The sequence below is a fragment of the Ostrinia furnacalis genome, unplaced genomic scaffold (assembly GCF_004193835.3).
Source record: "Ostrinia furnacalis isolate ACB-3 unplaced genomic scaffold, ASM419383v2 OfSCF0682, whole genome shotgun sequence".
NCBI lineage: Eukaryota > Metazoa > Arthropoda > Insecta > Lepidoptera > Crambidae > Ostrinia > Ostrinia furnacalis.
In genome coordinates this window covers 682,817-708,474 of record NW_021130921.1, presented here as the reverse complement: position 1 = coordinate 708,474, position 25,658 = coordinate 682,817, and the positions used below count along the sequence as shown (strand labels likewise).

General features: G+C 37.2%; 2 protein-coding genes across 2 annotated transcripts; one reads left to right on the top strand and one right to left on the bottom strand.

The window, feature by feature from the left end:
• The first annotated feature begins 112 nt into the window (after window positions 1-112).
• On the top strand, window positions 113-1,468 carry LOC114366746 (succinate dehydrogenase cytochrome b560 subunit, mitochondrial). The gene is made up of 4 exons (XM_028323711.1): window positions 113-163; window positions 241-303; window positions 386-621; window positions 1,085-1,468. Exons 2-4 carry the CDS (start codon window positions 281-283, stop codon window positions 1,369-1,371), a joined length of 546 nt encoding a protein of 181 aa, XP_028179512.1. The 5' UTR covers window positions 113-163; window positions 241-280; the 3' UTR covers window positions 1,372-1,468.
• Tf (transferrin) lies at window positions 1,348-25,525 on the bottom strand. The gene is made up of 15 exons (XM_028323710.1): window positions 25,407-25,525; window positions 24,154-24,256; window positions 21,902-22,041; window positions 19,738-19,856; window positions 11,118-11,277; window positions 10,568-10,725; window positions 9,972-10,176; window positions 7,596-7,758; window positions 4,601-4,727; window positions 3,986-4,170; window positions 2,861-2,948; window positions 2,461-2,539; window positions 2,200-2,295; window positions 1,797-2,059; window positions 1,348-1,646 (listed from the first exon to the last, which is right to left on the bottom strand). Exons 1-15 carry the CDS (start codon window positions 25,471-25,473, stop codon window positions 1,554-1,556), a joined length of 2,046 nt encoding a protein of 681 aa, XP_028179511.1. The 5' UTR covers window positions 25,474-25,525; the 3' UTR covers window positions 1,348-1,553.
• Between the last annotated feature and the right edge of the window lie 133 nt (window positions 25,526-25,658).

Below are 25,658 nucleotides of genomic sequence, written 5' to 3'. Positions count from 1 at the left end.
ATTAATTGTTCAGGATAAATTGATATTTTGAAGCAATTATTATAGCATTCGTTCTTTACGCACTACAATTTTTGTGGAACGGAACATACAGCTGTCGTAGTGAGTGAGCCTTGCGTGCTGGCTGTCAAACAAACTGTCAAATTGTACTTCGTCAGACTCAGTGGTGAGTGTATTTTGTTTGTTTTTACTAAAAAATAGACTATAAATAGTGTTTTAAACAGTTATTCGTGTGTGTTGCAGAAGCCTACGACGTAATAAATAGTACATTTACAAATAAACAATGGCGTTCTACAGCTGCAGCAGGTTAGTTGGCAAACATTATGTAATAGGGTTAGGTTGTTTTGGTTGTTAGTATTTGGCTGATTTTACTGTTTAATTCTTTTAGGTTAGGCACAAAGTCTTTGCTATCAACTTTAGGCAGGTTTCCTGCTACGTTGAGCTCTGTGAACTACGCCCAGGCAGCGGCTGGAGTGCCTAAAGTGACTTACAAAAAGTTTGAGCCTCCCCAACTTGAGCATCATGATGTCAGAAACGAACGACTCAAGCGCCCCATGTCCCCACATCTGACCATCTACGCCCCACAGTTGACTAGCATGACTAGTATCACACATAGAGCTGCAGGTATGTTCAACTTGATTCCATACTTTTGCAATTTGCAAACTTGTTTACTTTGACATTATTTGCAGTGATAAACTCTTAACAATATTTTATTACCATTATTTTATGACTATTTTATACAGTCAACAGCACATCCACTATACATTTTTGTTGCAAAATGACACTTATTACAATGATGTTAGATGCCACAATGTTTGGCTTAATGTGCTGTTGTTGGTACCTAAGAAAAGGTTATTAATGTTTGTGACTCTAATCATAATAATGCAATAACTTACTCTGAGTGATTTAGTTGTGCAATAGGTAGGCAATAATTTTCATTCTAATGAGAATGAAAGGTGCCATGATACTTTGATTTAGCTACTACAATAATAGTAAAATATTTTGTATTCATAATACTCAATAGACACTATCAGTAAAGTTTCAGTATAATTCTAAATTTTTTAACAATTGAAATTTTGTCCTATAGGTATGATTCTCTCTGGATATGCCAGCGTTCTTGGTATCGGAATCTTGGTATTGCCAAACGACATTTCTCACTACATCACCATGATCGAAGGCCTCAACCTGTCCCCAGCGACACTTTTCTTAGCAAAAGCATTAATCGCAGCCCCTCTTGGATACCACTTTGCTAATGGTATCAGACATCTCTACTGGGACACCGCCAAAGGTCTAACAATTAAGGAAGTTTACGCTACTGGATACGCAATGCTGGCAGCATCCGTTGTAATAACCCTGATCTTAGCTGCATTATAAGTCTCACTCGGTACAAAACAAAACTACATGATATGGGTATTATTTATTTATTATCATTACCATTATAAGCGATGTAATTAAAATTCATAAATTCAGACTTTTGTTTTTGTCATTCTTACCACTAATTTGTTAGTCACACCGGGAATTGTGGCTTAAAACTATAATTTACATATGAAAAGTTTTTAAGCGACTCCGCAATTGTTGATAACATCATGTATTGCCTTGAATTTCTCGAAGTCCATTTTTTCTGTAGTTTCCAAGCCCTTAGCAGCATTCTGCAATAATAAATATTAGGAATGTGATTATCTCAGATTGTAAGAGTTAAATAGATTTAAAATAAATAGACAATAAATAAATCTGACAAGAATTAAAACAATAACATGAGTTTTTACTATTGTGGAACCACTAACACAGACTGTACTCACATTGAAAATAACATTATTATTCTTCAAGTATTCTCCGTAAATGTTGAATAGATCAGTTCTATCAGCCAAAAGTTGTGCTAGACTCAACGGAGTGTGGGCTATGGAGACGTCTGACAAGAAGTCTTTAGCTGACAACCAGGTTCTTGAGGGGGCCATGGCGATGTTGCAAGTTTCGAAGTTCTCAAACCAGCTCGTGCCACCTGCATCTTTGTTTAAGCAAAGCAACAAGTACTTTGACTTGTCAAAGTTTGGTAAATCGGCACCTGTAAAAAAAATTCCTTCGTTATGTAGGTAGGTGAAGTAAAGGCGACATCTAAGTATTTTTACAAAAATGTATTTACAAAGAGGTTAAAGTGGTAATTAATTTCAGTTTTCGTTATTACAAAAATCTTTACAATCTTACTTGATACGAAAGCGACGTCAGCACGGTTTTCTTCAAGGCACTTCACTGGGCTGTTATCAGTGGAGCACTGCTTCTTCAGATTTGAGACATCGTCACCTGCAAGAATAATTTTATTAAATGGAATATCTCAATTTTCTCGGGAGCTTCCCAAGGGCGTACTTTTGGTCCATTATCTTTAAGTATTCTTCAGAAGTTCATATCAATCCTCTTTTTATGATATTTAATAAACTTAAATCTCAATAATAAATTGATTAAACTTACCACGTGGATTGTTTTCGGCTTTGTCAACACCTGGCAGACAGACACCGCCAGAGAAAAAGTCGCCAAGGTTTTTGATACACTGAAAATGAAGCACATTGAGTGAGAGAACATTTTGATAAGCTTCCCAATAATTTATCCGATAGCTAGCAGCAACTTTATGCTGCCGAGTTTCGTGTGTATTTATAATGCAACTCAATAGATTCCAAGCTTTTGCAATACATTGAAGTGCACTACTCTCTAAGATAGGTTCTTTGAAATATTCAGTACCTAGGTTCGGTTCGAACTATAAATTGCAAGCGTTCGGAGGAAGCTAGATTGGTATGTTTTGATGGTCTAGCCTGGAATACTTAAGTAAAAGATGTTAGGTAAAGTACCTACTAGAAACATTGCTCATACATACCTGATCGGGGTTGATGAGTTTTTTGTTGATTAGGTAGAACAAGGGTGCGTCCAGACCGCTGAAGCTTCCGTAGGGATTGTGGCAAGATCTGTAACAGATAATTTTTAAATAATATTGGCTAAGTAACCAATTGACTCTACTAAATGTGTAGATGTTACATACAACCGTTGTTCACATGCAAATGGTTGCTAGACTTACAGAAATAGGCTTAATCTAGGCGCAGACCATCGATTTTTCGTCGGCTGATAGTTTAGTCGGGCTGTCCATCAGTATGGGCATGTATGGAAGTGCGCACATTACACCGATTCAATTTGGCTGATTGTTCATACAATTTAAAATCTGGCATAACTATCGGCCAACTATAAATCGGTGGTTTGCCCCTAGTCTTAAGCTTTACTTACTTTAATCAAAATTTTAAATCGATGTAGCCTTTTACTGATGGATTTCATCTAAGACCTTCAAATTTTGAATAGACATTCGTGTACTTTTACAGTTCTCCCTCAACTCTATCTTATTTAAATAACGAGGTCCCGTGTGAATCACTGAAAGCTACTTTGCATACTTTACTCACTACTCTGCTTTAGAATTCGTTGAAACTTTCGTCAGAGAATGGTAATTTTCTGTAGATAAGGTTTTACTGTTTGAGTTATCATCAATGTTGCAGCTTTATTTACATAGTCCATAGTCCATTTCGTAATATGACCAAGCCCACAAATTTTGTTATTCTTTAAAAGTTGAGAGAGACTGAAAGTTGTTTTGAAGAAAATTATAGAATGTAGGTAACCCTTAGATTAATAAAGTTCGTTCATTTGTTCGTATCAGCCAAATGGACAAAGGCCTTTCATAAGGACTTCCAAGATTTTTTAAAATTAAGTAAAGGATTTTCCCAAACTAATTTTTTATACCCATGCGGCCATCTTTTTCCAAGTTTAGCGTTTCTACTACCTAAATTGGACGTTCTTGGTTTGTGAAATCAGAGTCCTGTAAACCCGTAAGGCGTCTTACCGTTTGCTTTCTCTTCTCGGTATACACGGGTGTTGTATTTCTTGGCTGCAGCTGCGACTCTTGAGTCGTCTACCGAAGCAGTCTGAGTTATTCTTTTAAATTTTTAAGCAAATGACTTACCTTTTGCCCCTCAAATCCTCCATCTTTTTGATACTGGAGCCTCGCTTGACGACAGCAACGGCGTAGTTAGGCTTCTTCTTCTCGCCATACACCTCGTGGAACACCGCGTGGAGATTGTACTTCTTGGCTGCGGCTGCGACTCTTGAGTCGTCTACCGAAGCGAGATCCGAGCCATTGTCTTGCACCTGTGCATGGGGTTTTTATGTGAAACGGTCTGTTTATGTAGCAGTTTGGTGGGTTTGTTCCTGTCCTGGTAAAGCTTGCCTATGAGATATCTACGTTCAGAATTTTATTCAGATAACAATTATAAGGGTTCTGGTATGTTAGAGAAGTCTCTCGTTCAGTGGTGACCAAACGACATGGTAGGTATAATAATGAAGACGATCTCAAATTCCCCTTGTCTAGCTGTAGAGTTAAACGAAGAAAATGAATCTGCTCGATTTTTGTGAGAATAGGTATCTACTACGTAGGTACGTACACATAGGCAAGGGATAAGTGCTATTTTAGGAATACCTTAGGAAACTTAAACTTAGGAAACTGGTCCGGTTTCTGAATTGAAAATTTCAACTCGCTCAAGGGGTTAGGCCTAAATGACAATACAAAATAAAATCTTACGTTCTTTAGACAGTCGGCCTCCGACGCCTCCTGTATGCAGTCCAGTTGGGGTCTGATGTCGCGACTGAAGGCGAAGACGGCCATAGCGCGGCACTTCGCGAGAGCCACGTTGGAAGTTACGCAGAGCCTAGGAATATAAGTGTAGAGTTAGAGATTATTATAAACCCAACCCAAATAATTTGATCTAAATAGACAGACTACTGTAAGTCTAATTTCAGCAGCAAAAGCCAAATTAATTGACCGATCTGCTGTTACTGTTACTTACTATTCGCAAGTGAAAAGGTTTTTAAAATCTATTTTATGGGATAGATCATACAAAAACTGTATTTGATCACCAGAATCATTCCCTTTTGGATTTATAATCCGTTTAATTACTTAATTCTGGGTAGCGATGTGTCATAAATACTTACCTAAGTATTCTATTAGGATTAGGATCTCGGGACTAATGCTATCAATATCTCCAGACATAACTTTTGAACTACGGACTTTGAAGCATATTACTGCTATAACTTTTCGTTACATATTAGGACTAGGTACTGTAGGATTGCCGAAAAGATTTATTCTCTTTATATTCACCTGAAGCCCCTGAAGTTGAAATAGTCCCTCCGAGCGTGGGAAATTTATTCCCAGTTTAATTACGTCCCTCGCTAGCCTCCCTGTTACATGGAAAGTTGGCGTAGTTTACTACCATTGTAGGCTTTTACGGAGGTATGCGACGTGAAATAGGACTTGTTTTAGGCGTGGATATTAAGTTTGGGTTTCTAAAATTGTAATAACCTTGAAAATACGTAACTTAACAACAGTTATACGCCTAGGGTACCTACGTTGCAGTCTAACGTAACGATGCAGCGATGTCTGTCGATATTTCTTAAAGGTATTTTGGTACTTGTTTTAGAGTAGGTCTCTAACTCAAAGAAGTTGTGTCTTGTTTGCCTAAATACCGTGATTGTTACTGTAGGTCCGTCAAGCGCACATTTATAATGATCTGCTCCATAATAAGGTGAACTAAACCTTGATAGAATTTAAATATTGCTGCTGAAATTAATTTTCATTCGTTCTTTTCATTTAAACTCATTGGTTCTTGGTTGGTTCAAACACAGTCCTTTTAATTCTATTAATTAATAACCAATTTACTTTATTAGATAAACACTTAGGCAGTGAATTTACTGCGCCCTCATAAACAATTTGAACTATCAAAAACATTTTACTTCCCGACTGAACTATCAAAACATGATAGGATCTAGTCCGTGTAAACTCGCCACCCGTTTTCACACAGGGAATAGGTGATGTGAGTCAACAGCTGCCGGCTATCGGTACCTATTCATTTACCAAGGGTTAGGTTTCCATAAAAGATATCGCTGTTTTAACGTCGGGAAATTGCGCATACCCCCACTGGTCGATGGAGACTGCTAGTGGGTTATGAGGGACAAATACCACCATTACCCATGCGCCATGGTTCTTTCTGCCTCACGGCGCGGCGCGGCGTGCGAACCCAATCTCGGGAGAGCGCGCGAGTCCTACTTCCTCTGGGCTCCTTTTCCCGGGCGGTTTGCTTGACTCCCTACAAATTTATATGTTCCTTATCTCTTCTCATTGTCAATTCTCAGGGTTATGTGGGACAGTGGGACTCTCCTCCCCGCCTCCTCACTAAAGGCATATGCCGCTTTTACACTGCGCGGAAATTAGCCAAGTCAAGTAAAAACCAGTAGTAAGCTAATTTCCGCGTAGTGTAAATCCGCCAATAGAATAGTTTGTAAGTATTTACTCTGCTAAAGGCGGGGCCTACCCACTAAAACCCGACGGTGTCCACCGGAGCCCAAAGAAACGGAGCCGCGAGTTATTGTGAGCCGGCTACGAAGGAACCCCCAATCCCCTCCTCCAGTTGTTTTTATAGAGGTTTTTCCCTCGTGGCCCTTGAATTTTATTAACTGCAACATCAAAATACTTCGCTACAGTGAAAGATCTCTTTAAATTCAAAGATAAACAACGCGGTCTGGAAGGAACTGCCGTTTAAATATTTAGATAGTGCTTTGCTTTGACTGACGTTCTTTATACGAAGATCCATTGCAGTTAAATTCGTACAAATTCAGTGGTAGAATAACTACTCTTAGTTTGTGTAATATTTTTTGATTGCTTAAAATACTGGAGTTAAGTATATCAACGTTTAAGAAGTTTTCAGTTTGGTGCTCAATTTTCAATTTCATGGGTTTTTCTAATGAGATAGATGCTGTAAGTAATCGATCCGAATGAAGCTGCCGTTGAGAAAGTAGAATAGGTAGATCTGTGTTCATCATCATCATCATTATTATTTCAGCCACAGGACGTCCTCTGCTGAATATAGCCTCATCCAGTACAGTAGCGGCCTGCATCCAGCGCCTTCCTGCTACGTTTACGAGGTCGTCTACCTTGTGAGACGTCGCTTGTGTTCTAGCACATGGGTTAAAAACCATGTGGTTATAGATTCTAGTAGCAAATAAAGTAGGTAGGTAGTTGGGTATGGGTACCCATTGAAGTATCTACTTACTTCAATGGTGTCTGATATTGTCCATTGTCCATGAATGGACTTATTGTTGAAATGATTCCATGCATTCAAATCAAGGCCGGTTTAGCACCATGTCAAGTCATACAATGGCTCTTTAAATAATAAATTTATTCAATTCGATTTATAAAAGTACTTTATTTATACGATTTTATGTGTTTATCAACATATGTTACAATAAAATCAGGCTCATTGACGAATATTGTTATTTCAAAGCAGATTTTTTAAGATCATTAGTTTTTAGAATACCTACTAAGGTATGAATGAGTGATACATAATATGACTACCTACCTAATTTTTTCTTAGATAAGTAGGTAGGTAGATTTAATTATTTCAGAGGTTCCTTATGATTTGTATGACTCTCATCTAATGGTAAGTTCGTACACAATACTTGAGGAACCTTTGAGGAGCTCATTACAGAAAATATCTTTTTAAAATAAAGTTTTTTTTACTAACCTGACAACTGGTTCTGGAGGTCCATGCCCTCTCTCGATGACCTCTGTGTAGTTGGCCTTCTTCAAATAGTCGGCTGGCTTGATAGGGATGTTGTCAGCCACGTGGTGAATCTTCTCTGATAGCCCCAACACGTTGGTGAACCATTCCGGTTTGGTGGCGGCACCTTGGAACAAACCATTAATTTTATAAGGTTGAGGTTTTTTCACCTCTTTCCCACGATTGCTGCAACTCCATGATGATAAGCTGGTGAATCTCCATGGGATTCAGTGGAATTCTTTTGACAACTAGGTCTTGGGTTTTATTGGTTTTATTCCAAAGTACCTCTTGGGACAAAATAAATGACAAATGATTATGTGCTTTGTGAGATCCATTATACTATCAGATGAGTATAACCGTTAAAGAACCTATGGCAAGTAGGTATCGATGAATAGTCTCGCTAATGGTTTAACGGTAGTATTTGTGCAGCCTTTCAGTGCACAAGTAAAGTAGAAAATGATTTCTGAAAAATATTAATAGCCTAGGTATTCAGATCTTTAAAAATCTATAACTAATGAGGGTTTTCGCGAATGAAAAATCCGCCAGATGGCAATACTTAGACGCGAGGTCCAAATGCTGCATGATTGGTTATTTTTGACATGACATTGACTGATATGTCAAAATCCACCAATCACGCAGCATTTGGACCTCGCGTCTACGTATTGCAATCTGGCGGATTTTTCAATCGCGAAAACCCTCATTTTGAAAATCCTGGGAACGATACAGGATTAATGTAAGGCAGCTCTCTCGGCACTAATTAACTCATCAAATTAGAAAACCTGATGTCACCTCCAGACATCAAGTTAATGAGCTGTTTTTGCTTAGTTTCAGGATTTTCTGATTAAAGCAATTTACTTCGAAGGGTCGCAATCTTTGCCGTGGGCTAAACTAAACGTTCCGAGAAAATTAGATATTTAAATTGGCACCTTTTCAACTACACTGTCGAAGTCCAAGTTATTGGATTAATTAAAACAGGCGTCAGGGGCTGTGCTCGATGGAATTAATTATCGTTAGAGGAATTTCATGCCCGAACCTTATTTTTTCGTGAGTGGCTCATCGTTAAAGATTTACGTCTAATTATTAATGCACGGGCTGTGCGTGTAAGTTCGTAAATACTACGTCCCTACACGTGGATATTATTTTCCAGTCTTTATAGATATCCATTTTCCAGTCATTGAAGATCACCTTTTATTTAAACGGGACCTCGTCCTTTTTACGTAGGTAGGTACCTACCTACCGAAGCTTTTTGAATGAATGAGAAAATCAAATTCATACAATAGTAGAGACTAAAATAAACAATAATAATTATTTTATTTTATCTCTTAGGTATCTACCTACTTTATTGCTTAACTTAATGATAAATAGAGTCGATAGCTTTTTCGTATAACTTTATTAATCTCAAAAGTGTATAATCGTTCAAATAACATGAACACTTCGATATTTTTGAAACCTTTTACATTGAATCCCAAAGTCCAATTTAAACTACAAAATAGAGCGTATCCATTTAGTAATCCTGTCGGGCCAATATTGGCAGCTATTAAATATTCATTGGCTGAGCCGACTCTAAATATTTTACCAGCCGGCCTATGTTTGGTCTCCAAATATTTGCAAAGGGCACTTCACAAAAGCGTTAGCTCAGAATTTTTGAACGCTATCGCAGATGGCCAATTGAGTGTTTGTTTCAGAGTTGGACAAACATAGAGAATATTTCAATGACATGAGCTTTACTGATACTTATGCTGATTTATACATTTTAAAAGCGAACAGTTATTCAAGCGTTGCTGCTAGCGGGAGCTGTATCTTTGAATGTTGTGTGAAAAGTGACATGTATTTCAAACATCTCCGAGTACCTAAGTAGGTACCTACTCGTATACAATCGTAGCATCGGCATCAGTAAACTGTCTTATTCTTTCGGTGTATTTAATTTGAGTCTGTCACAGAAAGTCTATCTCACGCACAAGTCTTTCCAAAAACCAAGTTAAAACTATCCTATGACCCTGGGTCTTAAACTAACTAACTTATAATATGTAAATCGGTTCAGTGGTTGCGTGGAAAGATAACAAGATACTTACCTAAGTAGATAAAGTATTTTCGGATTTATAATATTAAAGTAAGGTATGGCTTCCGAATAAATCAAGCCATTGGGAAATTGAAATCCTGAAAACACTGGTATTGGGAACTTCAGGTTCTACTCAGGTCGAATCAGCCAGCTGCTTTATCTTCTGCCTAAGTGGGGACAGCTTGACCAGCATATCGTTGTGGCCAAGTAGCCCCTGCCAAGGCCGGGTTATTTAGGAACATGCCTTGAGCACTTGTGACGAAACTTCAAGTGCTACTCACCAGAATCAGCCAGCTGCTTTATCTTCTCCCTAAGTGGGGACAGCTTGGCCAACACATCGTTGTGGCCAAGCAGCCCCTGCCAAGGCCGGGCCGCCCAGGAACACGCCTTGTTCCTGACCGGGACTTTGGATCCATCCGCGCAGAGGTACGCGAATTCGTCGGGGTTCTCCGATGAGGTGTTTGCTGGGATTGTGCCTACTGGCAACTGGGTAAAAGGGTAAATAATATTAGTATTTTTATACTAATAATACAAATTAAGTCAATTAGTCCCGTTAACCCCACGTAAGCACTAAGTACTAGTACGTTTGTATTACTAGAGGGGTCCATCGGCGGCGGGGATCGAACCAGCCTCCTCCTCTTGGATCTCGCTCGAGTCGTTAAGTTTGCAGAATCTAGGTCTGCATTTCGATTTTGCGTAAACGATTTAAGTAATGTTGTATCTAATATACCTACGTAACTGTATGGAATGTGTGGTAGAAGCTTTGCTTGGTTTGGGTTGGGACTAGATGACAAAGAGTAAAATGTCCAGATCATCGGCACATTTAGAGGTATATTAATAATGAGGTCTACTCAAAACAAAAGTACTCGTAACTTACCCCAAAGAACTTCCTGACATAGATGACCTTGGTGAAGGCGACCTGTCCTCCATTGTGGGCCAGGCACCTCAAGGCGCCTTCGTATCCACTGAAGTTGTCAGGGTAGTCGCAAGCATCTGGTCGCTCGCAGAGGGCACATAGGTTGCTGTATTGGGATTCTGTTCAAACAAGCATTTAACGTCAGCTATCATCAGATGTTAGATCATTTTAGGAGTGAGTGTTTTTAGAAGTGCAAAATGTATCCATTTTTACACAAGGTCCTTTTCTTAACATGTATGTAATGTTTTCAAACTCATTTTGTGAAGCGTTTTAGACAATCAATGTCGTTGAATATTGAGTGATTGCTGATACACCTATGTTACTCAGGGGTTGCTGGCGTTACTGCATATACATAGATATACCATCGAAAGCCAAATTATTATTTATTCAAAATCCAATTTCGCCCAAATTAGAAAGCGTAAAAGTCAAGTGTCAGCAGAGGTCATGGATAAGGAGAGTCTAAGGAAAAATATGATTTGTTTCAAAATGTGGAAAATTAAAAGATACTCACTCCAAGTCCTCATGGTCTTGACGTCAGGAGACCATTTGCCAACGATGCAGGATTGGGAGAAGAAGGTGGAGAATGCTTTCAGTTCGTTCTCCTTCGGCGATATGGTTCGGTCGTTCATTTTAGGAAAGACGGAGCGCTTCATCAGCATTGTCAGAGGAATCTGAAATTAATATTCTTAATAAAAAAACTGCATTATCGCAAAATGTCGCTAAGTAGACCTATACAGGCGGCAGCATAGTTATATTGTGAGACTATGCAGTTGAAAACATAAGAGATTACATGTGATAACAAGATGGTATAATATTTTGAAGCGTTTAAAGCATTTTCATCGGTACCTACACTGTATGAAAAGAAAACTGAAATTGCAATTCAGGGAACCAAATTGCTGTTCATCATGGTGTTTGATAAAACCTCCCCAAGAGGCAGTATTTTTACATAAAAAACATATTGAAAAAGGGTAACGTGTATTAATTCATCGGCTATTTTCTGGAAAGGATTAAAGTGGGTCGGTTCAGTGAAAGGTTAATGGGGTTCTCAAAAACACATTCAGGAAAAAACTCATTCATCCGACTTGGTGTCGATGCTTTGATGCTTTTTGAGAAGGGTCACTCATCTCTCGGATCAGCCTAGCCAAATGAGAGCATGATAAAAACAACAATAAATAGGTACTAATAGGTAGATCCAGGTAGATACAGTCAGCCTCCAATAGTTCGTGACGCCCAAAGTAGCCAAAAAGTTCGCAACACGTTCTTTGTTACAATTTTAAAGGTTGTATTGTCAACTTTTTGGCTACTTTGGGTGTCACGAACGATTGACGCTAACTGTAGGTAACATGTTTAGTTTAAAATAAGTATTTCAAAGAGCTACAAATGGACTTATGATTTCTTTACTTCTAGCAAAGAGATAATAATTTTATTCCGTCTAACATACAACGCTCGTATTCGTCTTGGATGGTTTATTCAGACTACATAAGTACACAGACCAGAGTACCTAGAATTCTAGAGCTTTCACGAATGAATATTAAAATTTTAGAGATTTTATTGTATGAAAGTTTGCATGAGTTTTAATGAATTTACCTACTTTGCGATTCAATGTTAGGTCTTTCTTTTATTTGGTAGGTAAGTCGTAACTGGAAATAACATTGCTATGTTAACTTCGAGTGGATAATTTAAGTAAGAAGGTAAGTAGTCTGGGGGTAGATACCTAATTAAATTATCCATTTTGCCGGTCTAGGGATAAACAAAATTTAAAACATTTAAGTACTTGAAAATGCTTCTTCATTGTTATATTATGTAGGAGTTAGATTCTTGTAAGTGTCCTGATTCCTTACCTTATTTAGAAGTAATTCTACTACAATCTATTGGAATGGAATTTCTACTTAGTAACATATTCAACAAGCTCTTATATTTAATACCTATCGAGGTATATACCGCTACTTCATGTACAATTGTACATTTACAGAATTTATTGTTTTAACATCTGAAAATATAAATAAATTGCAATAAAACATTATTTTTGCTGTACCTACCTACATGCCCAGAAGTTTTAAGGTATCCTACCTTAAGATGCAAGCTCGGTCTTGCATAGCGATTACTTAACTGCATTGACACTTGACTGGAACTGGTTAACTCCGAGTCAGTTTCGGCAAGTTGTCCGACTTGTTCTGAGCATCTATACTGTACACAGCGAACAGCTATAGCAGTCCTGTTTGGCTACAAGCAGTTGAATTTCTGGTACTGTTTACTTGTAGTTTGAAGGCGAATTTGAACTACTTGTGTTTGGTAGACCAAGACCACGGTATTGTGTCAAGACTGAGCACCAAACTGTAGGATGAAGTTAGAGCCCAAATTTAGACTACAACACCAAAATATATCCAGCTGTCGAGTTAAGTTTATCCGCCATTCATCTTATATGGCGAAGTATTTGCATCTTTGTTTAAAAGACGTTGTTATGCAAATTGTTATTATAAGTAAGTATACACAAAAATATAAGAACTGTATTGTCTTGCAGACAGACATGAGGAAAACTTAACCGAAAACATTTAGAATAAGTAGGTTTTTATGATTTAGCCAGGTTTAGGCTAGCATTAAGAAACCAACCTCTCAATTTATCGCCTACATTCAAGAATTTACCTATAGGTACTTGGACCGTAGAATATTTAGAACTTATAGGTCGTAACAATTTAAGTAAGCTGCCTTCACCCTGGTTACGTAAATGTAAGAAAGGTCAAGTTTCACGTTGGATTAATATACCTGGCCATTAATCTAAACTTCCATAAACACCCCGAACTTAGTTCCATCAATCATCGTTAGCGTTACCTATAAATATTACCTACCTCCCAAATTCGGTGTAAAAACTGTAACTCGCATAACAACATAACCGGTACACATGTGGAGAATTAATCATTCCACGCTGTTTGATGTGTTAAATAGAACATGTTCTCAAAGTTTTGGGGTTGTTGGTTTTCTTTTCCTATTGGAAATCAGCAAATATTGTTCCTGAATCGATGAAACTCGATTCAAACTCAAGTTCAGATTAAAGTCTGTGATAGGGTAAACTTCCATACTTTTAGAGCAACCATGCATGGCTTGGATCGTCTTGAGTATAGATTCATATTTTGAGTGTTATTTCTTAATACGGGCCTTAGCTTAAAGAAAGTCTTATGAAGGATGTTTTTAAAAACCTAATTGAATATTGATAAGCATGGCCGACTTGCCGAGTTGTTTAGATTTGACTGCGGAATTGCAAAATATGTATTTAATCAAATTCTCCAGCCAAATTTTGCGTCGTTACTCACATTTACGTAACATTTTCTAAGATAGGCGCCACAGATTAAGTTGTACCATCAAATTGAGTCCATTAATATATTGTTGAACCACTTTGGAAAATTGCTATGAATTAGTGGCGAACCGAAGTGTCACTTAACTTGATAGGATCGTTCATTAATCTTAATCTAATCGTTGTCATTACGCCCAAACTGTCTTATAGCGTCAATGAGGAGGTCCCTTGGGAAGGCAAACTTGGAAACCACTGACTTTGATAGTGTAATATCTACATCAATTCGGGAAACAAGCAAAATACGAAATTTCATATCTCGTAGCTCCTAATTTGTTTTTACATTACACTCATGTCGGGGGTAATACATCAATGTCACCCCCATATTTCTGTAATGTATGTTTGTTTCTTTCTTCGGTGTCACGTGGATTATCTCATATTTTATTAACGTGTTTCGTGGAAATTAATTCGTGAAGTAACAGGCACGTGTTACGTTTATTGGAATTCCTGAACTAGGTTTGAGAATTAAATTCGTCTTTAAAGGCACACTTTGAAACATGAGAAGAACGCTGAAAAATGTGTCGAAAAAAGAAAATACTTACTTATTACGACTTCACGAGCAATTTCAAGAGACCGAATGGCAACAGTTCCGGCTTTTCATTGTATGAAGAATTCCAGCTTAAAATTTCCCTCGCGAATTTCTTCGCAGGCTAAATATTGTTTCAAACATTTCCTGTTCTATTTGCCTTCTCAGATTTACGAACGAAGTCCCAAGTGCCGTTCTGTCCAACGCTCCCCTTTAACTACTTTTATAGATGCGAAATTGCAAAGAAATGGGGTCCCTGAAGTGCGCTCGCTTTTAAAGGCTCCGAAAATAGGGTAAGTGCGCTAGTTCTCGTCCAATTATCGGAGTTGCCAACTTTGTGATGCGAAATGAATATCTTAAAATACCCTTACTCATATGCATCATATGTCATTTTAGTCCTTATATAGTCTACTTTACGTTAATATTATATGACAATAAGTAAATACCACGGGTTTCTTTATAAAAAATATTTTATGCAAAAGAGGCGATTTCACTAGTTTTCGTCCAAAAAAATCAGTTTTCGTCCTAGTGTACGCTAGTTTTCGACCACTGTGTAGAAAAAAGGGAGCAGTTGAATTATTAACTTAAAACCAATTCTACAATACAGTTACTATGGATTGTGGTATATCATTTGAAAGGTAATTTTGTTAGCTTTCAAATGATATCAAAAATATTTAAATAAGTTTCTTATCTAAATTTAGGAAAATATTGCATTAAATCGAAGGACAAATGGACGAAAACTAATCTACAGGAATAGCTAATTTTGGTTTTCGTCCACCCCAGTGCTTGCTCATGACGTCATGGACGAAAACACAACAACGTTTAAAGCTGTTTTTTGTTTTCGTCCACATCTTTTTAACGGTTTTTATGGGTTTATCACTGTTAAAAAGTGGACGCAAACTAAAATGTTTAATGTAATGGCAATAAAGATCATATTGGAAGAAAAAACATTGTATTTTGTAGGTCCATTGAAGTAAAATGATTATTAAAAATATTAACTAGGTGTCAGGGTTTCCGTCCACGTGGACGAAAACCAAAAGCTTGCAAAATTGTTATGCTAGTATTAGTACACTTAATTATCTAAGATTTCCATACAAAAACATTAATAAACCCTTAAAATAGTGTTTATTATGCTAATAATTAGTCATACGTGCCAAAAACATTACGTAAAGTAGCTAAAACAGTAATTAAACATACCATGAAAGTTCCCTACCGGCACGTTTTTTTTCTAACTTGACGACGTTTTCCATTCACCTGTGTGCAGCAGCAACTTCCGTAGATTTTTTTGGAGTTATTACTTGTCAAATTACATTTTCATGCAGGCAGAACTGTTACTTAGATATTATAGATTGTAACAAGTCCAAACTTGCACGGAAAGTTAGGTTTGTATTCTAATTTTCCGTATTTGTTTGTGGCAAGTCGGTCAAATGGACGAAAACAGGAGCTGGACGGAAAACCGGCGCAATTACCCTACCTTTTGCTTAAAACCTTCAAACTCTCTAAGATGTAAATCTATTTGAATTACGTACAATTTCTTTATTTTGAAGTGACTAAAGTATTTGGCGTTTTCTAACGCTTCTTTCAGGACCTTTATACTGTTTCTTGTACAAATAAGAAAGGTCCTCTTTTTACAATATTGTACTTCTATTAATATTGTCTAATAAAAAATAGTTGCCAAGTCAACGCAATAGGCCACGTCATCGGCTTCAATATACGAATGTAAGTGTTATTATTGCTGGAACCGTCCCTATTCGCTGTAAAGGTGAGTATAGACTAGACTATTTCTGTGTAATGTAACGTTCTTGCGACTGGTACATTACAGGTAAAATGTATGACGTTTGGTTCGTGACAGGGTGTGGTGACACTAGATATTTCATAGAGCGGCTCGTTGTTTTGTTACAAGTAAATGCTCTAGCTAGTCTATACTCACCTTAAGTGTAACATCTGGCGCGACACGACCGAGTTCCAAAATCACAACGAAATCATTTGATTGCTGTTACCACGTTGCGTCTTTCCATTCTATACATAGCCAGAACGCAAGGGTGTGAAACTAATCGAGTATAGTTTGGATATGACTTTTTTTACTAAGCTCCTCCAAACTATACACGACCAGTACGCATACGCTGCGTACTGCTCGCGTATACTTTGTAGTGACTTAGGTCAATTATCTTCCTTCAAAATATACATCGCCAGTACGCATACGGACTAATCATGTATGTATTGTAATAAGTGCGTGATTACAATTTATACGCGAGTAGTTGCATGCTAGTCATTTTGACTTATTGACCTCTCTTTCTATTACATACTAACCACTACACCAAACGGCCGACAATACAAACCTAGCATTTAAAGTCTCGCATAATATTGTATTTAATGCGCGTTGAACTTTCTTCTCTCACTCTCTCTCATATTAATTAAATTGTTATTTAATTTGAAATCTACCTAATCAATTTAATTTCAAAAACCACTTACAATAGTTTTAAAAATCTAGATTTATTATAGATTCAGTAAAATAATAATATTTTATGTAATAATATCAAATAAATGTAATTTTAAATATAGTTCCATATTTTACTGAATTTTACTAAATCAATATCAACTAAACACACTCTAGTCAAGTGTAAGTGGTGTAGTAGAAACTAATCGAGTATAGTTTGGAGATGACTTTTTTTACTAAGCTCCTCCAAACTATACACGATCAGTACGCAAAATTCGTGTATAGTTTGGAGTCACAGATTTACAAACAGGCACTCCGAAATATACACGAGCAGTTTCCTATGGGTGCGTTCTGGCCATGTATAGAACGGAAAGACGCTACCACGTTACATAGGAACGGATATGCGGGTTGTTACATTGTAACTGATTGGCAGTAATGTGCTCGTTGAATAGATCAAAGTCTTGGACAAAGTAACATTCGCTAGCAATCGAAATTGATTCACGGAGCGATATAAATCCTTCATAGTCATGAAAGAATGGGAGCTTTATAAGTAGTTTCGCCTTTTAAAATGAAGAATCTGACAGAATCACTCTGTGGTTCATTTGATGGTTGACTACCTATTATGATCTGCTCTGGTCTACTTCTTTATCTGATCTGATCTATTTTTGTATTATTTAAACTTAAACCAATCTTAAATTATAAATACATGTAATTAGGTCTCTGACTCTACCTCTATTGGTTTTTGAGGAAAGAAAAAGTTGCTTGAGGGTACAACCACAGAATAATAATAAGTAGTACAACTGAATAGGCATCTTTACTGAGGTTGTCGTGTTGCTCTTTAAACGAAACTGCACCCTTTTTGACTTCGCATTAGATTGGAATTTGAATAAAAACTTTATTTGAATAGCTGACATAAATTCTGTTTTCAATATTATCACAATACGAATTTAACAGCTCAGTTACACTAAGCGGAAAATTTACCGAGACAAAGCACGAGCACGTACACCGAAGTGTGGACCACGCACGGCGAAACTGACTGAAGAGCGTGTTTACTTTAAATGTCTAGATCAATTTCCCGCATAGTGTAACTGCGCCGTTATTCGATGTTTTTGCTAAGATTGTCTCCTTATTACCCTCTGTCTGCCTGTGTGACATCTGGCGGGACAAGACCGAGCTCTGAATATGAGACGAGTATGCTTTGTTACATTGGAATATGAAATCAAAGGCACTCAAAGGGTTGTAAGCTGTTACGAGTACATTGCAGATGATTATTCCTTTGCTAAATCTTCAGCTTAGGTATATCGTAACTTGTGGGTTGAGTCAATACTAACTGCTCTGGTATTATAATGTTTAGGTCTAGTGGATCCAGTCAGTGCCTGAGGTATGGAAGCGGCATGGAAGGGTGTTTTTTGTTACGTCGAATGTCAGCGAGACTTCAGATTTGTGTGCTCTGTCACGTCATAATATGTCAAAATCACCCCTCCTGTGAGGCTCCCATGACCCATACATCAGACGCTGATTGAGTTAAGCGCTAGGCTTATAAATGGCTACAGGCTAGCAAGTAGCAACCGACTTAATGTATCCTCGAGCACTTTATCATCTATCTTCGTCTTCAACCTAACCTGACAACGGTCTCCCCCAAGGATTTCCACAATGTCGCGGTCCTGCGCTGCCCGCATCCAGGCGCTTTCCGTAACATTTCTTATTATATTATGTAGGTACTTCATCATTTCAGCCATTAGTCGTCCATTGTTGACTCCCCCAATGATTTTCATAATAATGACCGCTTGGTAGCGGCCGGCATCCAGCGCCTTCCTGCTACCTTTATGAGGTCGTCGGTCAGCGTTGCCAGTTTTTTTTTTCGCCAAGTCGGGACTTTGGTACTTTTTGAGTGAAAATAGCGGGACTCTTCCGTCAGAAGCGGGACATAGTAAAAAAACGTATATAATCAAAGGTTTTCAAATATTTATCTTTTTATTTGACTTAAAATTACGTTTACTTGACATATATAGCAAAAGTAGCCATAGAAAATGTATTTTAACAAAAAAAAATATTTTAAATCAGATTTACTCTATCGTTAAATTCGTCTTTAGAATAAAAAAAGAATAAAATTAAAAATGTTTTATTCTTTAGAATAATATGGCGTTTCAAACAAAAGTTTGGTGAAGTAAGTGTCTCTCTCCGAAAAGCGGGACCGAGCCTGTCCCGCGCGGGACATTTAAATTTGATTTAAAAATCGGGACGTCCCGCCAAAATCGGGACGTCTGGCAACGCTGTCGTCGGTCCACCTTGTGGGTGGATGCCCTACTCTGCGCTTTCCGGTACGTGGCATCCACTCCAGAACCTTATTGCCCCATTGGCCGTCAGTTCTGCGTACTATGTGCCCTGCCTACTACCACTTCAGCTTCCTAATCCGTCGGGCTATGTCAGCAGCTTTTGTTCGTTTACGGATCTAGTCATTTTTGATTCGATCTCGTACATAATATACTTAGTAGATACATTTTACATTACCGCAGGAGAACCAAAGTGACCGACATAGCTCGCAGAATTGCTAAAACCAAGTGGCAGTGGGCGGGGCACATAGCTCGTAGAGACGATGACCGTTGGGGCAGAAAAGTTCTCGAGTGGCGACCACGGGCTGGAAGACGTAGCGTGGGCAGGCCTCCTACTAGGTGGAGAGACGATCTCGTAAAGGTCGCGGGAAGAGCCTGGATGCGGGCAGCGCAGGACCGTGCATTGTGGAAAGCCTTGGAGGAGGCCTTTGTCCAGCAGTGGACGTCATTTGGCTGAAACGAACGAAAATTTTACATTATGTAAGTTACCTTATATCCAACGTTCCTGTTGACTCCAGTATGGCACGACTTGAGCCCTTTCAGTTGGTCCAAGTTGTTGACGGGAAGATCCTTGTGGACCACTATCACAGCTTCGTAACGGAACTCCGCTAAAAAGAAAAAAAAACATTAATTTATTAATCAATTAGATACTTCAATATCTATTGCAATATGAGCTAAAATAATATGGTCGGGCTCCATTGTGTGTTGCCCTTTTAAGGGAAATAGCAAGGAGTTTTGTATGGAGCTTATTGGCTCAAAAGCTAGTGCGCAATATTTGAAATTTCATACATGAACAGATCAGGAAAAAATCTGCAATGAAAGTAGGTAACACTGTCTTTTTAGGAAAAATCTTATAAACAGAGTGTGGACTGTGGTTACATATCAGATTTTATTTCTCCCTGTAAAAATTAACTAGAGTAGTACTTAATCAGAACCAAATCCCGATAAGTCCTACATAGTTCTTTCACACATAAACTACGATAAATTCTAGGCTAAGACTTCCAGACTTGCTGAAACATGTCTCGCGGAGCCTATCCTTTAGGATTGTGGGAATGCTGCGGACCTAACGATGAATAGCGACCCATTCTGACTTGAATAGAAGTCATTACGACGAGATACGAGGACATATTTCGGCGAGCTTCACATAAAAAGTTGATAATGTATCATATAGAAAAAATGGACCTTTACTTATGGAGATTCTGAAAATATTTTTTACATTTACGAGCCCTCACAGATCTCGCAGACTTTTTGTCAGACCGTAGTTTAGTCAGGCAGTTAATTAAGAAGGATTGGCCACACTGGATGCGGTCTGCGGTCTGGTCAAAGTAAAAAAGCCCGCTTCTTGTATAATTAGGTACTTGGACCTGACCGCAGCAGGTCGCATCCAGTGTGACATGTCCTTGGAAGAGCGCACATTACACCGTTTTGGTATCGGCCGATTCCTAATACTGATTAGCAGCCGACCAAACTATATAAAGAAGTTCGTGTCTGTGGAGAGTCGTGTGTGTATGTAACACAAGAATGGTTAACAAGAAACGTATGCAGCTCAAGATTAATATTCCTTTGTTCAGTGACAGACGATTCTTCGAAGCGACAAAAAGAAACCATGCACATAGCAAGTCGTCTGCTTGATATTGAAAATACCTTATTTTTTAAGATTTTGATGTCACTTAACACATGTGAATTCCTCGACTCTTTCTATAAAGTAACATCCAATATCGACACATAAACATCTTGAAACTGCAGATAAACAAAATTACTTATACAATTCGCCTCGTATGCATCCAAAGCTCTAATATGATTGGATTTTATTAAACTTTCTCTCATTTGAATATTATGCAATGCAAGCGTTCGGAAGTGTTGTTTGTTGGCTTTGGTCTATTGTGTTCATTCAATATTAAAGTGGTTTCGTAATGTAGATGTTAGAATAGAATACTAGTATTGGTTATGGCTTTTTCTGTTCATCATTTATAACGTAAATATTTCCAAGTACCTACACATTCATATTGAATTCATGGTTTCTTTAACACGTTTGACGTCCGTATTCACAAACATTAGTATGAGGTCTCACAGTGCGCGTGGACGCACAGGGTGACACACGAATCAATCACTGAGCTCTATTCAACGCTGTGCGTTACATTTGCTGCTTCACTTAAGCAAGTATCGTTTGTGAATACGGGCTGAAATTAGACTCTTTCATAGGTTAGTTCCCTTAGGCTGAGTTGCACCACCTAACTTTGACCGTAACTATAACGATAACCGGTGTTTTTTGTATGGAGTTTGACAGATTTTTGACGTTTGTCAAAGTTAAAGTAAGATGGTGCAACCCAGCCTTAGTTTACCATAGTAGAATCAATACTACTGGTTTAGCCGACATACTCTACTCACACTATGGTCATCTTATATCTTTACTGGGAGGCAGGAGGAGACCATTTTCTTACGATATTTTTGGTTTTCTAAGTCTAGCACCAGAAACGTTTTTTTTTCAATCCTATTTTTTTCTACGCTTCTTACATAGCTTCTATGTAGAAGTTCCTCTTTAGTTAGATAGGTACAATTAATATTGCTGCACACCACAACAATACTGACAAGTAAGAGAATTTAAAGAGTTGAATAGAGCCGAGAAATCAAATCAAGAAAATTAAATACATACCATCTGGCTCATCATCCGTCCTGTACTCTTGGAAGACCACGAAGTCCTGGTTGGGGATCTTGGAGGCCACGTACATGTCCTCAGGGTCCACGGGCACGAAGTCCGCCTGCCTTTGCTGCACGTAGCTTAGACATTCCATCCTGAAAAGTAAATTTTATTTAGTTTGCATGGTGAGACCCCTACAAAATAAGTTTACTCGAGAATTTGTATACCCTATAGAATGCCTAGGTACGGAGGTAATTGAATTTGAATACGGGACTATTCCCACCTCTCTTTCCCACCACTGCAACTCCTGTATAGCCAGGATCTACAGCTTGACCGCCAATAAAAACCCAACCAGTGAAGGTCAAGTTTCCCGGGGGAAAGTTAAACTGTCATTTGACCCGCAACGAAATTAATCAGAAGAACAGGAGGAGTTCGAAGTTTTGAATATGAATGTAGTTTGAGGTTAATCTTTGGAAGTAAGGATGGTATAAGTTTATTATTAANTTATTAAGTTAAAATTCACGAGATGTTGAAAAGTTGTCTATAAGATCTACTAAATAGTGCTAAAATAGAAATACGAGAATTAGATTAGAAGTGCTTGTACTCAATTCAGATTCTTAGATTCCATTACATGTTAGTTACATACAGCAGGACGAATAAAAACGTGTTAAAATAATAAAAACAGTTTCTGATACAAATTGTAGGTATGTAACGGAACGGCTGATCGATCTGAAGCATCAGAATCACTCCCTCGGGATGGAGAAGGTTTTCTTTCATCTTTTTGTATCCGAACGAAACATTTTTGAAATGAAAAATAACGATTGTTGCACGTCTATATTGACTCTATTGATATCTTTATAACTTACTCATTGGACTTGTTTTTAAATAATAATTTAAAGATAATTTATGAGACTTCCAAGGTTATCAGAGGTGGAATTGTGTAAAGCAATCGTTATCTTTTGACAGTTCATAACGTACGATTATTCTGTCAAACGCTTTGTTTAACTGACTTTATCCTACGTTATGAACTGTCAAATCATTACGATTGATTTACACAATTCCACCTCAGGTCAATAACCATATTAGTGGACAGGAAATTAATAGAAAATGGTGCACATTAAACTTAATAAATAAATAACATAAACTGGTTGTTGCTCATTAGCATTTTGCTTTACTTATAAATTGTCCGCGACTAAACAATTTAATGAAATATTACAGATCCTAGAAAAATATGTTCTGTTTTATAGACGTAACGTACTTACCTGCTCATGAATAGAAAAAGCCTTTAAAAGCTCAAGTAATATTTTAGAAACACGAGATCATTATTTTATTCTAATTTAAGCAAAAAGGCAGTTATGCTAGGTACAATTTGTATTTTTTATCCTCTAAGATTTAGGTATATTTTGGCATCATTAAGGAAAATATTTTTAAAACGAAAAAAAAAGGCTGATGTAAAAACAATCACCATTTTAGCGAGTTACCTAGAGAGAACATCTAGGCGCTAAGCACGTAGAGACGCGCGACATGAATACAAACACTGGCCATTATCATACTGGGAGATGACATTTTTGTTTTTTCTTTTCACGTTCGAAATTCGAATCTGTTTTGTTTTGCGCTCGTTCCAGCGTGTCAGTAAACCCAGAATCATTGACAAAAGACAATCACAGAATTAATATTTCAAATTCAAACTTGGAAGCTGGCTCGTTCATTTTCCCGAAGACAATTTCGTATGACGTAGCCTGTATAATTAAAGTCGACTGTCGTTTGTTCAATTTGGAGTCTAACCAGAATTTAATAATGTCTAACTAATTATTCGCGACTCTTTTGCCAAGAGACATTTTCTGGCTTAATTAATTCGATGCTTAGTTTACTGACTAGAGTCTGCTTAATTAATACTTATTAAATAATTGTACTTGTAGTAAGTAGAAATTTGTACCTGTTTGAGTCCTTATTAAGTGAGAAAGTCTAGGTAAATATTTTTCGTAATTTATAAAATCGGGATGTTTCCATTTAATTTTCCTAGTAACGTGTGTCATGAAAAGTTCGTCCTATAATAGATTATTAAAACAATGAAATTAAAATCAAGCTCTCCAATTTACGACTCACTAATTTGTATCAATAAGCTTCTTTCGTCGTAATAAAAAAAGGAAAACGAAGGACATGGAACCATTTCTACTCGTACTTGACTCGTCTTAAAACTTTCATTTCTTTAAAGACAAAGAAAATAAAATGTGATAAAGGATTCAATTTTTATTAATAAAACTTACCTATCTCTCGCTGGAATACATTTCAGCACTGCTTTGCTCTTGGTCGGCACTTCCAGCATTTCCTCGCATGCTTTCAAATATTGTTCTGCCACGCATATTTTGTCTATAATCCAAATAAATATTGATGTTAATGAATTATTACAAAGATAAAAATTGGCCCGTATTATAAAACGACGTTTGAAATTGAAACTCATCTCAAACTCAAGCATAGATTCATGACTGTATCATACATACTGTACCTACTTATTTGAATGAATTTCGATATTTTAGCTCTTGAGTGTAGTACCTATCAAATATTTTTTAATTGTTTCATAGCAAAACCTAGTCGTAATAAATACTCGCGTAGCGTAATAATAAAATGGTATTGAGAAAATTCATTTGAGAAAATCAACCTGCATTGTATTTAACTAATCACGCATACCAATAAGTATAAACTGAGAAAGTTAGCCACAAATATTTAAGAGGTTAATAAACTTTTATAGCATCTGTAACTAGATTTGTAAAACGTAAAAAGAAACATTAAATTCGCAAGGCTAGACCGGTATTTTGTCCCGCGGCGCGGTGTATGTACGGAATATTTATGTTTTTACCTACCCACTATACATATTAGCCGGGGGCATTGTCTATTTGGATGGCAAAGCATTTTCAAGGACGAAGGATTTAAAAACTGACAAAGTCCAGTCAACATTTATTAAATACTTAGGTACTTACTTTAAATAAAATTTATAAGCCCATTTAGCCCACTGTCATCATATTCATCACAAAAATTAGTAAGGGATGAAAACGGTTATAAATAATTTGAGTTTAAACTTTAAATGTAGGAGCAATTAATCGTGCATTAAGTTAATGGTTAGGATTTAACTATTTACGCTAAATCCCACTTCTTAGGGATTAATCTGACTGTTAAGTAGAACAATAGTAGTAATTATCTTTTCATTTGGTGGCAAATATTAAAAATACAATTTGTTAGGTTAGCATTATGTTTATAATTTAAAATAATGTAAACATTGTCTAATCAAGAATTGTTGTTATTAGTTAAGTCACTTTGATAACAGCTTTCGTTACTCTGATAACCTTACCAAGTCCAAGTTCCCGGCCTTTTGGCTATGATTAAAGTGTAATGAAAAATAAATAAAAAGGCACTTTATTAAAATCATAAACTTAAAACCATCCAAATTCATCCAAGCACTGAACAATAAAAATAAATTATCTTGATTCCATGCACATCTTGTAGAAAAATAAGTAAAACCTACATGCTTGTTTGCAGTTAACACTGGCCACAAATAAAAAAACTAACGCGATATATTTTTTTAATGCCATGGTCACATGTGGCCGCGCGCGCAGCCGATATTGTAACTAGCCAGTATTTGTGAGGCTTGTTCTTTTATATTCATAAATTTATCTTTGAAGCATTCGATGTAAATCGCTGCCGCGCACTGTGTTGCATAGGCCACTTGCTTGTCAAGTACAAGTTATTATGGTTCGTGCACACTGTGTTGAATGTG